Below are 19,748 nucleotides of genomic sequence, written 5' to 3' on the forward strand. Positions count from 1 at the left end.
GTGTCGGCTTCGGTGCGGTTTGGGTTCGGGTTGGTACCGGTTTGGATTTATTAGGTTCATTTCTGTTTGGATCGGTTTTTTAAACCGGTATGGAGCCATTAGGAAACAACCAAATGATGAATTGTTGAACTTCGGTTTCTTAAATTGATTTGTAACCGGGTTTGTTTTGGTTTTTGGTCTAGTTTGGATTCGATTTTCCATACAAATGTATACAAAACTATTCAAATTTTGATTTTTTTAATGAATTTTGGAGTGTTTCGGTTTCTTACCGGTTTGGTTTCGATTTCGGTCCGGGTTTTGAGCCGGTTTCGGTTTGGTTTCGGGTTCATCCAGTTTTCGGTGCGGTTCGGTTTGGCTTTGGGGTTACAATACTCGAAACCGAACCGAACCAATAAGGCTTTGGTTCGATTCGGTCCGGATTGTTATCGGCTCGGTCCGGCCGGTTTTACCGGTTCGGTTTAGGAATTGACACCCGTAGGTGGGACCATTACATTAAACGGCTCTTCTGATAGTCTTCCACTCTACACGTCTGAGATCGCTGACCTGAGAACGCTAATCCTATGTCTCTTGGGACAGCTCAAGCTTCTCTCTCTCTTTCTCAACGTGGCTGAAACGTAACAGAGGCGGCCAAGGCCTTTGGGTAACGAATGTTCTTTCCCCCTTTCCAGTCCATCTTCTTTCCCGTCTTTTTAACCAGACGACCTGTTTCTCGCCGTCTCTCATTGTCTGGTGTGCGCCGTCGCAGTCATGAGTCACCAGACTTGACTAACCCATAGCCCATTTTAACATGTTGCGCAACTGGTTTTAGGAAGTGTTTTGTATTAGTTTTATTATTATCAAAAAATAATAATAATAATTGAAAAAATCTCTTTACCAAAAAAAAAAAAAATGAGAAAATCTTATTGTCACCGTTGTTGGTGACAAATGATACAAACATTGTAACCATCATCTCACTCTATCATGTGAAAAAACTATACCAAGCGAAGTATAATACTTCATTATTTATCACAAGCAATGCATGAGTTAGTATACGTGGTACAAGAGTAGAGGACCAGGCAAACATATCGTTGATACAATTTCAACTTAAAATGAGTGGAGGAAATAGCTAAAAATATAAAAGTTGCACTTATATTTTATGGATTAAAGTTCTTAGGTGGGATGTAGGGGTTGAAACATGTGTCTGCCCGAGGCCAATGAGAGTGCATGGGGAGGGGAAAGCATCGATCAGGGGCTATGGTGGTCATTTTGCACCCCTATGTTCGACCGCAACGTCTACATCCCACCTAGAAAACACTCCCTCCAATTCATCACAATTTAATGATGTTTTAATAATTTTATTTTGAATAACTATTCTTGTTTGCTTTGGAGTAAGATTTGAACATTGATATATATATATATATATATGCAATACCAAAAAAAAAAAAAAAAAAGACAATTGAATGTCTTCATTAGGCATAGTGACACCTCTAATAAGTCTGAAAAAAAAATTATGTGATTAATTTTAATTATTGTTATTTAGATAAAGGTCATGATTAATCACATGTTCAATTTTAACCTCAAATGCATTTCCCTTTTTTTTTTTTTTTTTTTTTTTTTTTCTGAGGGGGGAAGGTAATAGCAAGGTTACTCAAATTCAAAACTTGTTAGTGAATACGGACTTAGCACACCACAACCTCAGCGGTTTATATAATGGCATATTGTTCCATGTATGTTCAGGCACCTTTTGTAGTCCAATGCACTCTCTTAATCTCTTTGTCATGGTTTGAGGAAACATATCAAAATTTCAATCATGGTTGATTTGTACTAGATTTCTAGGGTTCAAATTGATTCTTGAGCGATCCAATTGAATTATGATTGGCATCAATTGGTTCCATTCCTACTGTCAATTCCAGTTGCTTGAACCATGCTCTTTATAGCCCAGAATTTTTAAGGATTGTGTTAGGCATGCAATCTTGAAATAGGTCATGGGTATTGAATACATTTTGAAACCTAATTATTCTCTAATTTCTTACTTCCAAATGCGATATAGACCTAGAATTTATTTTATCATGTAGTTAATTTCAGTTAGGCTGAAACTAAACATATGAACTAGAGACCATAGGTCTTCTTGTCCACATATATTAGCCTCATGTAAATAGCAATGTTAGTTCACAATTTTGAGACCAATAAGGGTCGCCATCAAAATCGATACCAACACACATGGAAGTTGTTTACTATATAGAGGCTTTGACTTGGGGGTTATGGTCACTATCATGGAGTACCCTCTTTTCCTTATTAAAATAAAAAAAATATATTATTTTTTTATTAAAAAACCCATATCAACCCACCAATATGGATCAATCGATACCCGATACCCGATAATCGATAATCGATACCTAATACCCGATAACCGATACCCGATACCCGATACCCGATACTAATTCCTAATACATTTTACTACATGACATGTATGTTACAAAATAAAATGTCACCAACACAGTGACAACAAATTCAACCCGTAAATAAAGAGAATAAAAATTTACCAAAAAAGAATAAGAGAATAAAAAGGGGAAGAGGAGAAAGGAGAGGGAAGCAAAGATCCTTTGAGATTCTAGATACTTTTTTTTATTCTTTCTTCCTTACTATATGTATCCTTCTCTCCCCCAGTTCCCTTCGCTGTCCACATTTTCTATTTTCCCATTCATTTGTTGGCGCGAAAGTGATGAAAGTTGAGAAGGTCGGGAGAGAGATGTGTATAGCAAATGAGATTACGGTAGACGAGGAGCTAGAGCTGAAGCTGGAGATGATCTCTGAGGCTAAGATTCCGGTCCCCGTTGCAGAGACCGACAGAGATGGCGAGGAGTTGTTCGTTCCGCCTCTCAATTTCTCTATGGTCGATAATGGCATCTTCAGGTCTGGCTTCCCCGATACGGCCAACTTCTCATTCTTACAAACCCTTGGACTTCGTTCTATCATGTGAGTGCAAATGGATACTGTTTCAACTCTTTTTCCTTATTTTCTTCCCTACATCTTCTGGTTTTAGAATTCAGATTGGTTGTTTTTGATAATCCTGATGGTCTAGGGTTTTCCGTGGTGCTTTTGTTGTAGATGTCTTTGTCCCGAGCCTTATCCGGACCCCAATACCGAGTTTCTCAAGTCAAATGGGATTCGGCTTTTTCAGTTCGGGATCGAAGGATACAAGGTATTTTTTTTTTCTTATTGGATCGGTATTTACAAGTTGGTATGCATTATGTAGCGAAGATCAATCTGGAAGTTTTCCATTTGAAGTTCATGCAGTGAGCTATGCTGCTACGATTCGCCATTTGATTTGCCTATTTGTGTGCCGGTAACTTATGCATGGCTATAGAACGTTTAGAATTAATGAATTAGGTATTAGTGGACAGTAAGGTGGAGCTCTGTCCGCGGTAATTCAAGTTGCTTGTATAATGTGCTTCAATTATGGTGTATCAAGGGAGCCGTACTAAAATAGGCGTATGATTCATAGGCTATGAAATGTGATTGGGTCATATGAGTCCGACTAAGCTAGTGACAAGGTTTGAATCGAAGAATTGCAAATAGTGAGGAACCAAAGTACATTGTTGGAATGATGCTTATACAGTTATGTAGATATTGCTGCAAAATATGTTTTTGTTTATTAGCTACATCCGATATTTATTTGCTGCTCAAAAATGATTTTGCTTCGCTATTTCTCATTCTATCTCAGCTTAATGGTCAGATATGATATTTTTGGGTGTCAGTTCTCTGATATTCTAATCTGATACAATGCTTGTTGTCTGCAACTGTCCTTCTTTATTGATCATATGAGAAAGAGAACTATTTCCTGATCTTTGCTAACTTTTACAAGAGGAAAATACTTAATTATGACTGCTGAAAAGTTCTAAATTGTTGCTAAAGGAAGAATTGCGTGTTTTAATTACCATTCACTCTAAGGAAAAAGATGATCTGCTGCTTTTACATCTATATGTCTAATTTACCCTTCTTGAGTATCAAAATGTTGGAGGGTCGAATCTAATGCTTTTGGATTGAATCCATGTCCCAACACATCTCACTAACAGGAGATCATATTTTCCTCATCTTTACTGTGATAGGATAACATAACTGACACAGAAAAGCTCAACTTTCAATTATAATAAAAAAGGTACTTTTAATCCAAATATTCTTTTTTTAAATGTGGGCGTGCCTTGGCGCAACAGTAAGTTGCGCTATTGCAACTTGTTGGTTGCAGGTTCAAAACTTGGAAACAGCCTCTACTGCGAAGCTGGGGGTAAGTCTGCGTACATTTACCCCTCCCATAGCTTGCAGTAGTGGGAGTCTCATGCACTGGGAATCTCTCTCTCTCACTCTTTTTTAAAATTTGTATTAATAATTGAGCCTATAAATTAGAAGAAACTGTAGACCCCGAGAATTCCTATAGTTATATTTCTTTTATTTTGAATGTTTGCTTGGTTGGGTGATCTTTTCCTCGAGAGTTTAATGCATAGAAATAAAAAATAAAAATAAAAACAAATTTATTTGATCACTATAATCTCTACAAACTTTAAAATTTGTGGCAGTTTGGAGGTTCTGCAGAAGTGGGACTTTGCAGTTCATTTGAAACTTAATGCAATTAGCTGTCCTAGCTGTCTCCGTTCCTGAATTTGTTGTGAGACAGCTACATGCCTTCAAAATTTATACGTTTCTACTTTCTCGGTGTGTAATTTTGTACTCTCTCGTATACTGTGTTGCTAGAATTCTGTTGAGGAGATGAATTGACTGAACTGAATTGTCAGTATTTTTCTAATATTGGATTAATCCCTTTACTTTTATACCTTCAGTTGCCAGTTTTACATTTTTTTTTTTTTTTTGGGGGGGGGGGGAACTATAGCTCTAATTCTAATGGCATTTTTTATGAATATAATCCATATATATATATATATATTCTTGTGGCTTGCCTCAGCCCTTTGGGCGGACAAATAACAAAAACCAATGATCAGTTATTACTTTTTCCTTGGCCAATAATTTCAAGAAACCAATATATGACTAGACAATGACAGCATCGGAGAAGTGTACAGTGGTGGGATTATATAACCTTTTTATAAGTAGAAAAGGTTAGATATTTAAAATCTTATAACAGCTTATCTTTTTAGGAGCATACAAGCTTGTAGAAAGTACTTAACCACCAGCTGTCTCCTAAGGAAGCACTCTCAGCATTGGTAAACTCTTTAGTTGCAGATACCCAGTTCATGTCCAACCAGTTCCCTCAAATTTTGGGGAGTGCTCTTACTCTGGTATTAAACACCTGGTGCTTACTTTCTTGACAGTCCTCAAGTGATCATTAGTGGAAACAATCTTCGTATGGCATTTTTGTTTAGGTTCATTTGGATTTTTGGCAAGGATTTGCATATAATCTTCATCCATTAGGTTCAAGCCTAAGTTTGTAAATTAAGCTGCCATCATGTTGTCAAATAGAATTTGCACTCTCATTGTGGAAACATATGTGCAGAATGTTTTTCTTCTTACACAGTCATCACTAACTAGAAACCTAAGTGGCCTTTTTTTCATGGTCTTGTTCTTTTTCAAATTATAAATTTTTTGCAAAAGCCTCAACTATTGAAGGAGCTGGTGATCCTTGGACTCTTGATAGATTGTCTTTTTTAGTCATGTCATCCACTTAGGTTTTTAGTCTCTCTCTCTCTCTCTCTCTACTCTCTAGATTTTGTACCATTTTTGTTTTTATTAGTTCCTCGTACCGATTCATATGGCAATCCAATAAAGTGGATTGATGGGTGCATTATTGGCCAATCCAGGCCCATTCTGACTGATCCGGATCGGAATCTCCACGGCTGATTCCGGTTCCTTAAATGTTGGCCCAAACCTCTAGAATTACATATTAGATGCCTTCCATACTCCCTACTCTTTAATAGTTTCAGGTGCTGGTCTTTCTTGGATCTTTTTGATACGTGATGCTCTAGAATATCAGAATGTAGGAATGATATTTAATACTGGATCTCTATAGATCCTTTTGCTACATTTGCACGTGTAGTAGTGAGTTTTTCATTACTAAGAACCTAGGGAATAATTGTGTGACATTGAACTTTTAGTTTCTCTTTTAGCTTCTGGCGATTTATTGTGTAACTAATCTAAAAGAAAACATTCTTTTCTGCACCAGATAGTACATAAACCCCTCATCGGAAGATATCCTACTCCTATATATATATGTATATATATTTGATAATATCCTACTTCATATATATACCTTGTTTGATACTTAAAAATATTTTAGAAACATCTCCTTATCAAACTAGGACTCTGCACTATGTGAGATCATGCCCCATGCATAAAACATCTAGAAGCTGATACTTAGTGAGACAATCTCACACTATCTGCAGTCATACTGTGACATCATCTGGATCCTTGTCTGCATCTGCTTTGCAAGTTTCACCCTCTCAAGTGCCATACATTTGTCAATCTTCGTGTGAGACCACTCTGGATGCTTCAACTGAGAGTTGAACCAACGATCTGCCTCATTAGGCAATGATGTGTGCTGGAACAGTGGCTAATTGATATTGGAGTTCTTGAGTTACTATTTTCAGTGGTGCACCAACTTGATAAAACAATGTGAGATGGAAATATGATTCTTCCTCAAGCTATTTTTCAGAATGATCTATTTTTATCCTTTTCTCTTGTGCTAGCATAGCCTTTTTGTTTTGCATACGGTATATGAGCATATGTAGATCCTTTTTTGCTTTGCTCCTTTTGGTTTTCTTGCAAACACGCTATGCTTCCTTTTGGTTCCTCCATGGTGTTTCTACCCACTTGCCCCTTCTAGAGATATCTATTCCATATTTCCATGTACCAGTATGTTTCCTGTTTCCACCAAAAGAAGTATTTTATAGAAGTATTTTATCTGCGTGTGTGCGTCTCTGTTCCCTCTAAACAACCTATAAATGTGGTTTACTATTTTGTGTGCCAGTATGCTTTGCTCTTTCTGTTTTCTTCTAAAAGTTGGGTTCCCTTCAGTTCCTGCATGGTGTTTCTACCCACTTCATTATTCTTGAATCAGAGTATTGTGATTTTTCACTTTGACATAACAATTTTTTCTATTGTTTTGTTTTCCATGTGCCAGTATTTTTTTGACCCAATTTCCACCAAATAATTATATTTTCTGTGTTAGTACATTGTTCTATCTAATCAACTCAGACTAATTTGCTGTTTTTTTCATTATTTCTATTAGAAAGTGTACTGTAAAACTTGATTGACCGAGTTAATTAATTTTCATAGTACAACAAAGCAAATTTCTTGTATGGCAAAACCATGTCAAGGTAAATTTTTTGTCATGGCCAGATAGAAAAGCCTGAAGTCCTGAATGTTAAGCGACATCTGGGTTTTGGGTGGGTTTCTCCAAATCGAAACCTGATCCTAGTAATTATTAGTCATACTAACCCACCCTATTTAATGAAGCATGCAATCACCTAATAATATTTCAATGTATCCCCTGTGAGGCCCTGTAAGGTAATGTAGGAATGGATTTGACAACCAAACCAGACCCAAGACTACAGGATTTTATAAACCAAAGAACAACCAATAATCACCCAAAATTAGGTAGCAAACAACAGTCCAGAAGTAAGAGTCAAACAATCCTTGTAAACCAGAATTTTCAAACCCAGAATTTGGAATTTCTGAAAGAGAGATTACACCAAACAAATAGACTAACCAGCAGCAGGTATAGAGTACTAGATAAGCCACAATCAAAAACAGATACCACAGGAGCAGGTAAATCAAACCAGATCTGAAATCTGGGAGGAAACACAGTCGGCCAGAAGTATTTAACACTTCAGATCAGACAAACCCATGGTCTGATTGGTCCCAAATTAAGGTCAAACCTCTCTCTTAATAAACCCAACAATCAATCAAAAGGGGAGGGCCATCGGCTGGCTGGATCTTCAGAACAATATAGGGGCAGCAGGAGAGAAACTTGAGATTTCCAGAACCAGAAATCAAAAGCAGTTCAGATCCCTTACCTGGTTTGAAGAACCTTGCAATTAACTTTGAAAAGAAAAAAAGAATAGTTGAAGAGACCTCTTGGACTTCACGTCGCAAATAGTCAATTGGATCAAACATCAATTTCTTTAGCCTTGATCAAACACAAGACAACTCTTCATGAAGAAGACAATAGCAACATCCATTAATTTTTTTTATCAAAATCATTTTAGGCTTTTATGAGCCTCCTCTTCTTTATTTATAATGTTAATGGGGAGGGAATTACAAAATAGAAGGTTCCTCAAAATGGAAACCAAATATTCTCCGAATACAATAGTTACTAAAAACTGAAATTAGAAACTGGTTGAAAAAGGAAACTAACTACTAATGACTTGACTCAATTAATAACTTGACTCCTAAGGAAACAAATATAACTCAAATCAAGCCCAATTAAAAAGGAAACTAATGAAAATGGAAACTAACTAGTAATCTCGTACTTAATTTTAGAGTCCCTTTTAGACCCATAAAAGTGGTCTATTACAGTCAAAACACATGGGATCAAAGGCCTAACATGTATGGAACCCAACCTTAGGCTTATTCCTAATAAAACAAGCCTATTTTGGTAATTAATCTGCATCATAAGGTAAAAGGTGGCAACTCATTATTGAATTGCCAAACCCAAATCGTTGCAGGCTGGGCAAGGTGTGTCTTTAGTATGTGCCATTGCCATCCTGAGTCGGGATGAATTCACTTAATTTCTCCTAAAAAGAAGTGTCTATTGGTATTATTAATATCTAATCGATGTGCTGCTTGCTGGCGTATTACTCTACATTTTGATATATATATTAGTTTTATTAAGGTGATTGTCCTTGGAAAGTTTCTGGGTAGCTGGAGTTGTAGGGTGGCTGAAGTCATCTGTGCTTGTGTAGTACCACTAACATTAAGAATTTCTTTGGAAAGTCTATTTGCATATCAATTAAGTTGCATAAATTTGTACAGAGAATAGTGACTTAATGTTGAAAGAATTAATTAAACATTCAGGGGATCTGATGTGTCTATGCTGAAGTGCGTTGTCAAAAAATCTCCATTTTTTATTCAATTTTATTTTTTTGGGTGTGCACACAGTTGTTGACCCTCAAATTGGTGAAATTATGTACTTGGGAATCTTTTTAAGGTAATGTATCATGTTCCTGAAGGCTACATTCTGTATGCAGGAACCTTTTGTAAATATTCCGGAGGATATGATTCGTGAAGCACTCAAAGTTGTCCTTGGTATAAAAAAAACTAAATCATTAGTTTAATTTATAGACAGCTCGGAGTTTGGTTTTCAACTTTATAATCAAACCTGTGTGCCATGCAGATGTTAGGAACCACCCAATTTTAATCCATTGCAAGCGGGGAAAGGTATGCACATTAGTCTCTCTCTCTCTCTAGCTGAAATGATTTCGCAAAATATTTTGGTTTCAATTGAAATCGAAACAAAATGACCATCAAAATTGCAGTGTTGAACTGGACTGAAATGTTGTCGAATATTTTTAGTTCCTTCCAGTGTATGGAGTTTGAATCTTTAAAATGTGTGTTTATAATTTTATTTCTTTTTGTTCCATTCAGCATCGAACTGGTTGTCTGGTGGGGTGCTTGAGAAAATTGCAACGATGGTGCCTTTCTTCAGTCTTTGATGAGTACCAGCGATTTGCTGCTGCCAAAGCTAGGGTTTCAGATCAGAGGTTTATGGAGTTGTTCGATGATTCCAGCTTGAAGCACCTGCCTTCGACATTCTCATGTTCCAACTCAAAGTCCGAAGGCTTTACTTCCCAGGGAAGAGGATGGAAATCTTATCCAAAATATTAATGGATTATGATGATCTTGAAGATGGGTTTAGCAGGAAATGAATAAGACAATCCGTTTTTTTCAATGCGGATGGTAAGAAGCATTGTTTTACAGGCTTTTTCCTGTTTGTTTGTTAACAATCTGTAGGAACACTGTTGTAGGGTATTCTCTTCTCATATGTGTTGGATTTATGTAGGTTTAATCAAACTTCTCTTGTAATCAGTCATTTGTTTTAAGTTCTAGACTTTAGTAATTTGTAAATCAATCTGTAGCCTTGGTTCAACAATGATGTAACGAGGCAATTGATTGAAAGTTTCAATATTATGAGGGGATTTAATGGAAAGAGGTTGAAATTATTAGAAGTTATAAAGTCTCAAATGCATTGTCGATAAACCGTCCAACTCTTGTCCGATTCCTAAAACAAGCAAGAAAAATCAATCATCTCCTACCTTCCGCTAGCACCTGCAACCTTCCCTTACCTTCAATGGAGAGTTTCAGCATTGAGATTTACCAAAAATTTCAATGTTCTTCTTCTCCTCAAGAGAGAACATGTTCTTCTTCTCCTCAAGAGAGAACATTTAAAGGGAGGCGTTGAGGAGCCACTCTCTCCTACAGAGAACACTGACAAGTTATTTTAGATCCCCGGTTAATGATGAATCCCTCAGACACAGGCATACCACGGGAGGATAGTGTTCCTAGACAAACTCAGGCGGCGACGCTCACGCTGGAGCCGTGTTACCATTCATGCCTCCGCCCTGACTTACCGTTGGTCAGTAGTAAAGGTATGTTAACCGAGGAAACTTGGTCGCTGACGCCCTTTCTTCCAATCTCGATCATTAACGGATCTAGGTTTCATACAGATTCCGATTATCTAGTTAAGATCACAGAAAAGAAAAATTTTCAGGTAATTATAACCTAATACACGAAAATCTGAAGGGGGTAGGGTAGGTTGAACTCGAATGCATACACATTAATCTGAAAAGAGCAAAAGATTGGGATGTAAGAACCCGTAAATCTACAGTAAATTTCTTGAAAAAAAAAAAAAAAAAAGGCGTAACAGATCTGTGACGATCAATTGAAGAAACCCATCAAAACAAGAAAAGATAGGTGAAAAAATGTTGACGAGCAACAATCGAATCGCCAATCGAATGGGCGACTGAAACGATATCTCGCCTACCAATTGATATTCCTCTGCTTCAAAACGAGAGGTACATATGTTTAAGCCTCCCATTCTATTGTTGATTCAGAGGATTCTATTTTGATTTTCCAACTAAAACACTAGAAAACGTATTTTGATTTTCCGTCTACAACACTAGAAAACGCTGAAAGAATCGATCCAAACAGCTACTTACGCCAACTAAAAACCTAACAGACTACAGAACAATAACATCAACCTAACCCTAACCTCCCATTGAGCTATAATACGAGAGAGAAGTAACTGGGCTTCAAACCCTAGCACACATGGAAGTCAGAGTGAACATGATGATTACAATTTATAGCAGCTTGATGACAGGCACTTCATATCCCTATTACGAAACAGCCCTTGTTTCTTAATTAGGGTTTTTGAAAGAGACGATTTCTCTCCAGCATGGTTGGAGGAATCGGTTCGGATCGGTCTGAGTCGGTCAGATCGGAATATCGGATTCGAATCGGTTTTGTTCAATTGATTATTGGCTAATATCGTATATGGACAAAGGTTCAAACAATAAAAAATAATTTTTAATTAAATCAATGGGTATTTTTATCTGATCCAGGCCAATCCGGATTGAGTCAGATCGATATTGTCCTTTGCTCAATCCTGACCTGATTCCATTTCTCAAATCAAGTCAAGGTTATTTCATAAATCCAAATCGGATGAGTGGAATCTACGAATTTGAATAATAAACCACAGTGATTGATATATTTTTAAGATACATGAAATGAAAGTTTAGTGAGATGTAACATGCGAACGACTCATAGCCTCCAAACAAGCAGATTCCTGAGAGTCCTGGAATGGAATATTATCGAATTGTGGACATATAATAATAAGAGACAAGGCCTTCCTTACAAGAGCATAAGCAACGGAGTTTGTAACCCTTTGCTACTAAGGTGAACGCTCAGCTTCCACTGCTTTGATTGATAATTGCCTATCTTGCTTCAAAAATATGCTTCACCTCCATTGTCCATCAAAATACCATTTTGTTAAGTTGAACTCGTCACAATGAATGTCGTTTTCTGAACTTTAAACTCCGCTAGAGATTTATTAAAATGAAAAGGTGGACTAAGTACCGCTAACCCAAATGAATCGATGACCGCTATAGACGATGGCTATTCTCACTAACCGGATATGCTAACGAAACTGTTGACTTCAATGCCTTGGTGCTTTGCTACTTCTTCTTCTGTGTGTTATCTTTTGCTTTGCTCGTCTTTCCATCCTTTCATTCCTTCCTCACCCATCTCGACATACATGAAAAAAAAAAAATAGATGGAAAAGTGCTTTGAAGATAACATCCGGAAAAATTGGAGCAGCCACCATTGGTGACAGACAAGCTGAGTCATGAATAAAATCAAACACTTCCTTGTAGTTGGTTTCCAAAATCAAGTGGGAGATCCGCAATGTTTTAGCCTCTAAGATCGCCCATCATACCGCTAGTGCTTCCTCCCAGAGAAGAGATGTTATGGAATCAAATAGGCACTAACTTGATGACCTCTATTATGGGTGTCAAAAAAACTTGGTTAGCCCAAACCCGCCCTAGTCTACCTTGAGCTCGAACAAGGCTTGTGCTGAGATTTCAACCCATAAAATGGGTTAGGATTGAGAATTTCAGACCCAAAGTAGGGTTGGGTTGGCCCTGGGTTGAGGTCTTAAACCAACCCAACCCAACCCAACCCTTCTATGTACGTATATTAAGTACATAACAATATGATACATTAATAATTATAAATGGGTATTTATAGAAAAAAGGTCTACAAAATTTTTTCATTTTCCACAATCTACATATATACGAAAACATTGGTCTTTGGCTTTTGCAGTGTATCAAGATCAAACAACCAAGTATAACCAATAGTACTCACACCAAAAAAAAAAAAAAATCAATGGTATTGGGTTGTGCTGGTCAGGTTTGGCTAAGCCCGGCCCAATCAAGGTCCAATAGGGCTAGGTTGGGTTGGGCTAGGCTGAAATATCTCAGCCCGACCTAGGGCTGAGTTGGGCGAAGGTTGATTTAAGAGACCTTAAGGTTGGGCTGGGTTTTTTAAAACCCAACCCTACCCGGCCCATTGACACCCTTGACCTCTATGATCTCTAAATATCACTCCTAATCCACCTCTTGCACCATCCTTTGGTAACACTGCATCACAGTTAGCTTTCAGGAACCTAAGGCTTTGTTTGGTATCGTTCTAAAATAAAGTTTTTGAAGTTTTTTTGTTCTATTGGAATGAAAAAACAAAATAAAGTGTTTGGTGCACTTATGATCTGTTTTTGTTTTTTTGGAACAAAAAGTGAAATAAAAAAGAAAAAAAAAAACTGAAAAAACGAGATTGGACGGAACTCCATCTTCCCAGTTTCGTTCCACTTTACAAAAAAAGGAAATATCATTCCTGATAAATATCTGAAATTTTGAAACACCATTTTTTTTGTTTAAAAACAGCATTTTAACATAGAAACTGAAATTTTTGTTTTTGACATGAAACATCATTTTTGAAATAGAGACAATACTAAGCGGAGCCTAAGTAGTGTAGCCCTTCAAAATAACTGGCAAAACTGCCCATGGGAGGCATGGCATCAGGCTTCTGAAGTGCTGGTGGCTTACTATTGAGAAACTCCATAAAGGTCTTCTTAGCTACAACAATAACATCGTGAGGAATTCACCAATTCCCTTTAGTGGCTTAACATTTCTAGCTCATCGTAAGAACCAACAGAGAAACGAGGCCTTGGATAATCAGTCGCGAGCTAATTTCTTATCCATTCGAAAGAGAGAATCCCAACTACCAAGTCAATCTGAAAGTGCTGGTAATCAATCAGATGGAGGTGAATAAGCAAGACCACTCCCAATCCAAACATGGCTAGTAGTAAAATCAGAGCCAAGCAAGACATGATCAACAATCTTGCTAAGCGCTCCACAATACTGGGATGAATGATCAATAAGGACTTGCCGATGGTGAAGATCCTCCCTAGTAGCCAAGCCTTCGACACAAGCCCTCCATATGAATGCTTTATAGCCCATTTACAATTCCACACCCCCAGCGGATACTTGGTCCAAGTGGATTACTTACCCCGTGGTTTCAAGTAGCAGTATCTTATTGGCTATATCATATTGATATCAATTGAGATTGATTCCTGATCCCTAATTAATTTGGATTGATTATCCATATTGTTTTAAAGTAAAATAGTAAAAAAATAATACCTTTTAATAAAAGCAAAGGCAAAATAGATTGATACTCGTAGATCCGATCTGATTCAATCAGTATCAGATAGGTATTAGCAGATATTGATATCAATATCGATACCAATACCAATACTAATATCGATACCATCCCTAAATCCATGCTATACCCAGATAATGTTGAATTCTGAATGTTTCGGAGTCTAGGGTTTTTGGGATAGAATCATCAGGTTTTCAGATCTGAGAAACCGATTCTATGATTTTTGAGATTTATTTCGGGATGTGGATAAAAAGTTGGACCGAGTCCGAGTTTAAAATCCTTGAATCACCGGGTTTTCAGATCCGAGAAACCGATTCTAGGGTTTTTGAGATTGACCGAGTTTAATATCGTTGAACCGAAGAAGCAGCAGATTTACTCCAAAGTCCAAACGTTTACCAGGGTACCAAGAGCTGCTCATTGAAAATTGAGTTGGGATTGGGAAAGAGAAGCATCTAGAAGAGCGACACAACACTTGGATCTGTTTGCTTTGTAGGGTTTACGAACTTGTGGGGGCACTTTAAAACCATCGCCATTTTCATCCAGGGTTCCTTCACTACTTCCTCCCACTCCTCTCCTCTCCTCTCCTCTCCTCTCTTCAACTGGTCCTTAGAAAGCGCAAATCCATAATCTAAAGCTTCTGAATCGTCGATTGTTTATGGTATTTTTTTCTGTTTAAGGAAAGAGATGGGGAAATCGGGAGGGAGGAAAAAGAAGGGTGGTAACGGAGGTGGGAGTGGTAACGCAGTCACGAATGATGTCCCTGTATCAGCGGCTAATGGAGTGGTTGATTTGGATGCCTCAATTTTTTTGAAACGAGCCCACGAGCTCAAGGAAGAAGGGAACAAGCGATTCCAGGCCAAAGACTACGCGGCTGCCCTCGAACAGTATGATAACGCTATTCGTCTCACTCCCAAGTCTCACCCGGACCGCGCCGTCTTCCTTAGCAACCGTGCTGCTTGTCTGATGCAAATGAAGCCCATCGATTACGAAACCGTCATCGCCGATTGTTCTCTTGCTCTCCAGGTCCAGCCCCGATTCGGCAGAGCCCTTCTCCGTCGTGCCAAGGCTTTCGAGGCTCTTGGTAAGTACGAAATGGCGATGCAGGACGTGCAGTCTCTTTTGGCTACTGATCCCAATCACCGAGACGCTTTGGAGATTGCCCGTCGCTTGCGGGTGGCACTCGGACCCCGCCAGGAAGCCCAGCAAGATCTCCAGAGCCGTCCTTCTCCTGCGGCCCTCGGCGCTTCTGCTGTTCGTGGTGCCCCAATTGCCGGCCTCGGACCTTGCTTGCCGGCCAGGCCGGCTCCTAAGAAGGCTACAGCATTGGGGGCGGGAGTGGCGGTTTCGCCTGTTAACGAAGCTGAAAAGGCTCAACTCCTCGTTGCTGAAAACGGTGCCGAGATGAAACCCCAGCAGCCGAAACCTATTTTGAAGCCTTCAAAAGCTTCTTCCGAATCTGCTCCTTATCCGGTTAAGGGTAACACAAAGGTTCAATCTTCTTCCTCTTCATCATCCTCGTTGCCAATGCCCGCTAATGGGCAGGCCTCAGAATCGGCTGCCATCCGATGGAGGCCATTGAAACTCGTTTATGATCATGATATCAGGCTTGCCCAGATGCCTGCCAATTGCAATTTCAAAATGTTGAGGGATATTGTGGGTTCACGGTTTCCATCCTCCAAATCGGTTCTGATCAAGTACAAGGACGCTGATGGTGATTTGGTGACCATCACTTGTACTGGTGAACTCAGGTTAGCAGAGTCTTCTGTGGATACCCTTCCACCGAAGGAAACTGAAACAGAGAAAGCCAATGGTTTGGGGATGCTGAGGTTGCACATTGTCGAGGTGAATCCTGAGCAGGAGCCATACCTCGTGGAAGAAGAGGAAGAGAAGCCTGTGGAGAACGAGGTGGCCAAGGGAGATGAAGCTGGGTCTCGGTCTTCTTCCGCTGATTCTGTGGTGGAAGTTGTAGATAATGAGATCGCAAACACTGAGCAAGAAGCTCTGAAGGAGAAGTCGGAAGTCGCGGATGATACCGAGTGCAAAGAGGTTGAGATAGATGATTGGTTATTTGAGTTTGCTCAGTTGTTCCGGACCCATGTGGGTATCGACTCCGATGCTCATGTTGACTTACACGAGCTAGGGATGGAGCTCTGTTCCGAGGCTCTTGAGGAAACAGTGACAAGCGAGGAGGCTCAAAGCCTCTTTGACATGGCTGCTTCTAAGTTCCAAGAAGTGGCTGCTCTAGCTTTCTTCAACTGGGGGAACGTTCACATGTGTGCAGCAAGAAAGCGGATACCTTTGGATGATTCGGCGGCAAAGGAATTGATGACGGCCCAGCTTCAATCAGCGTATGACTGGGTAGGTGAAAAGTATTCTTTGGCTGGGCAGAAATATGAAGAGGCTCTCCGGATCAAACCAGACTTCTATGAGGGGTTGCTTGCATTGGGACAACAACATTTTGAGACTGCAAAGCTTCACTGGTCTTTCGCTTTAGCGAATAGGACTGATCTCTCATGTTGGGATTCTACGGAGACAATCAAGCTATTTGATAATGCTGAAGAGAAGATGAAGGCCGCAACTGAAATGTGGGAGAAGCTAGAGGAACAGAGGGCTATTGAGCTCAAAGATCCAAGTGCCAACAAGAAGGATGACCTCTTGAAAAGAAGGAAGAAGCAAGGATCAAGTGTTGATGGTGGGCCATCTGGGAATGGGGGTACTGAGGTTTCTGCAGATGAAGCAGCAGAACAAGCAGCTGTGATGAGATCTCAGATACATCTCTTTTGGGGCAACATGCTTTTTGAGCGGTCTCAGGTTGAGTTTAAGCTTGGGATTGATGGCTGGAAGAAGAATCTGGATACAGCTGTGCAAAGATTTAAGCTTGCCGGGGCTTCTGAAGCTGATATTGCAGCCGTGCTAAAGAACCATGCATCTAATGCTGATGGGGTAGAAGGAGAGGACAAAAAGGGGTCAAACCTAAGTACCAACGCTACTACTGAATCAGATTGTAAGGATGGGGCCAAACATATAGAAATGTGACTTGAAATGAGCTGTGCAGCCTGCTTGATGGTTTCAATGGATTGCCTCCATGTTTGTTCCTTAACTTACCATATATCCATGACTTTGAAATGGAGAAAGAAAGGGATGATCCACTTTTTGCAGTTTTCACCTAATTGTGTTGATGAGGTTCTTATTTTAATTTCTTCTTATGAAGTAGAGGAATTCAGTGTCAACGGGACACAGGTGTGTTTTTACTTAAAAGGTTTTGTATTTGAGTTCTTCACAATGAATTTTAACATATCAAGCGCTGAAAGGTTTTCTTGCAATGTTTATGCTTTTTATTTTTTCCTTCTCATTATTTAAAATTTTTATTTCTGTATTTTCTGACCTCCTTGTGCTTATGATTGGATTTAACTCCATCTTGAATTATTGATGCTTCATGTCCCATTTGTGACTTTGCACCCCTTATTGGGGTTATTTGATAACAAGCTTTTCAATAATATATTTCTTTTTTTTAATTGGATTGATTCTTCAACTGTGGCAGTAGCATCATCAAAACCCACTGTTTTAGCATTTTATATGATTCAACATAAAAATTGGACGGAGCAATTAAGCAACCCACTGGGAAAAGTAAATGCCTGGGTACTATTGTATGTATTTTAAATGTTGCTTGTAGTTTCAAGGGGCATGGAGACTGGTATGATGCTAACTAGCCCTAGTCTGATCACAGCTTCCAAAAGAAATAAAAGAAGGAAAATGACGAAAGGGAAGGGGAGAACACAAGCAATAAATATGCTAGGTTTGATTGTGAATAACAATTAGAATATTTTTTCTTGTTCCTATCCAACAAAAGGGGGAAGTTTCTCTAGTGATGGAGAAAGTATTGAAAGCCTTCTGAAGAAAGGCAGACCTACATATCTTCCTCAGTCGGAGAGCAGTTCCTCTAGTTTCATTTCACAAACAATGCCTCACACTAACATAACCTCTGATACATAATTCTTTAGTACTTGGACTGAGCATTACTCTAGGTTTTGTCCTTGGACTGGGTATAATGGCTGGGATTTTTTTGATCTCCTCCTTCAGAAGAACCTAAATGATCATATCTATATATGGTCTTCTTCTTGTGCCTCCATTTGGGCTTTTGATATCTTCATAAGAGTTCTTAACCTTCTCACATAAATTGCTTAATCACCTTATGCATCTTTCAAGCCTTGGTGGGATTGATTTGTATCTACTCCATGGTCTGTACATGTGATGGATTAGATTTGGCTTTGAACCAATTTGGCACAAAATATAGGTGATCAATGAACCTCAAACTAACAAGAGTCCATAACTGAAGTAGAAGAAAGGTCTACATGGATGAGGTAGTGATGTAGATTCTTCATCAAACTAGGCTTGTTTTATAGGAATAAGCCTAAGGTTGGGTTCCATATATGTTGGGCCTTTGATCCCATGTGTTTTGAGTGTAATAGGCCATTTTTATGGGCCTAAAAGAGGGGCTTTAAGGTTACATACGGGATTACTAGTTTGTTTCCTTTTTAGTTGGGTTTGATTTAAATTATATTTGGTTTTTTAGGAGTCAAGTTATTAGTTGAGTCAAGTGATTAGTAGTTAGTTTCTAATTTCAGTTTTTTTGTTAGTATTGTATTAGGAGACTAAATTAATGTTTTTTTTTTTTAAGAAACCTTCTATTTTGTAATTCCCTCCCCCATCAACATTATAAATAAAGAAGAGGAGGCTCCTAAAGCTCAGATTTTGATGAAAAAATTTAATGGTTGTTGCTATTGTCTTCTCCATGAAGAGTTGTCTTGTGTTTGATTAAGGCTGATGGTATTGGTGTTTGATCCAATTGACTCTCTGCGGTGGGAAGCCCGAGAGGTTCGTCTTCTTAAAGCTATCTTCTTTTTAATGTAGGACTAGGTTTGACAACTCAAACTAGACCCAAATAACAGGATCTTGTAAATCAAAGAACAACCAATAATCACCCAACAGTAGACAGTAGACAACAGCTGAGAAATAATAGCTAAACATTCCTTGTAAACCAGCAGTTGAAGCACAAAATTCTGGAATTCCTGAGAACATAAGTATACCAACAAATAGGACTAACCAGTAACAGGTATTTGATAGAAACAACTCACGATCAGTCAGGAAAGAACACAAAAACAGATCAGCCAAACCAGATCTGGAATTTGGGCAGAATGACACACTCGGCCAGAACTGAAATTAATATCAGATCAGTCAAACCCCTGGTCTGATGATCCTCAAACTAGGATCGAACCCTCCCCTTATCTGGTCCAACAGTTGACCAAAGGTTGAGCCCCATCAGGTAGCTGATTCCTTGGATCAGTGAGAGGTCGGTAGGTAGAAAACTGGGTTTCTAAAACCAGAAATTAGAAATAGGACCAGATTACTTTACTTCAATATCCTAGGTCAGAATAACCTCATACTTGGATCGAAGGAAGCCTCCAAAGAGTGAATGACTCGACCCAAGTTGTAGTCCAAACCAGAAACCAGAAGTGCTTCAAACCAAAGAAACCGATTGTGAAAATTAAGAATTT

The 19,748-nt window shown here is 38.8% G+C and overlaps 2 protein-coding genes, 1 long non-coding RNA gene and 1 other non-coding gene across 4 annotated transcripts; 2 read left to right on the forward strand and 2 right to left on the reverse strand.

The window, feature by feature from the left end:
* Nucleotides 1–2,584: 2,584 nt before the first annotated feature.
* On the forward strand, nucleotides 2,585–10,151 carry LOC122069668 (probable tyrosine-protein phosphatase DSP4). The gene is made up of 5 exons (XM_042633734.1): nucleotides 2,585–2,955; nucleotides 3,088–3,181; nucleotides 9,174–9,231; nucleotides 9,320–9,363; nucleotides 9,571–10,151. Exons 1-5 carry the CDS (start codon nucleotides 2,702–2,704, stop codon nucleotides 9,808–9,810), a joined length of 690 nt encoding a protein of 229 aa, XP_042489668.1. The 5' UTR covers nucleotides 2,585–2,701; the 3' UTR covers nucleotides 9,811–10,151.
* On the reverse strand, nucleotides 10,068–11,245 carry LOC122069670. Its single transcript, XR_006137510.1, has 2 exons — nucleotides 11,195–11,245; nucleotides 10,068–10,660 (listed from the first exon to the last, which is right to left on the reverse strand). It is a non-coding gene; the product is annotated as an uncharacterized LOC122069670 (long non-coding RNA).
* LOC122069671 lies at nucleotides 10,905–11,027 on the reverse strand. Its single transcript, XR_006137511.1, has one exon. It is a non-coding gene; the product is annotated as a small nucleolar RNA snoR111 (small nucleolar RNA).
* A 3,330-nt stretch (nucleotides 11,246–14,575) lies between the features above and the next one.
* Nucleotides 14,576–17,516, forward strand: LOC122069663 (protein CLMP1-like). The gene has a single exon (XM_042633727.1). It carries the CDS (start codon nucleotides 14,878–14,880, stop codon nucleotides 17,227–17,229), a length of 2,352 nt encoding a protein of 783 aa, XP_042489661.1. The 5' UTR covers nucleotides 14,576–14,877; the 3' UTR covers nucleotides 17,230–17,516.
* Nucleotides 17,517–19,748: the final 2,232 nt, after the last annotated feature.

The sequence above is a fragment of the Macadamia integrifolia genome, unplaced genomic scaffold (assembly GCF_013358625.1).
Source record: "Macadamia integrifolia cultivar HAES 741 unplaced genomic scaffold, SCU_Mint_v3 scaffold688, whole genome shotgun sequence".
In the NCBI taxonomy this organism is placed as follows: domain Eukaryota; kingdom Viridiplantae; phylum Streptophyta; class Magnoliopsida; order Proteales; family Proteaceae; genus Macadamia; species Macadamia integrifolia.

Excerpts from the sequence above, each read along its gene's own strand:
- LOC122069663 (XM_042633727.1), top strand. The coding sequence starts at position 14,878 with ATGGGGAAATCGGGAGGGAGGAAAAAGAAGGGTGGTAACGGAGGTGGG.
- LOC122069668 (XM_042633734.1), top strand. The coding sequence starts at position 2,702 with ATGAAAGTTGAGAAGGTCGGGAGAGAGATGTGTATAGCAAATGAGATT. Across the intron at positions 2,956-3,087 it reads CTTGGACTTCGTTCTATCAT|ATGTCTTTGTCCCGAGCCTT; the intron begins GTGAGTGCAAAT and ends CTTTTGTTGTAG. Across the intron at positions 9,232-9,319 it reads AGCACTCAAAGTTGTCCTTG|ATGTTAGGAACCACCCAATT; the intron begins GTATAAAAAAAA and ends TGTGCCATGCAG.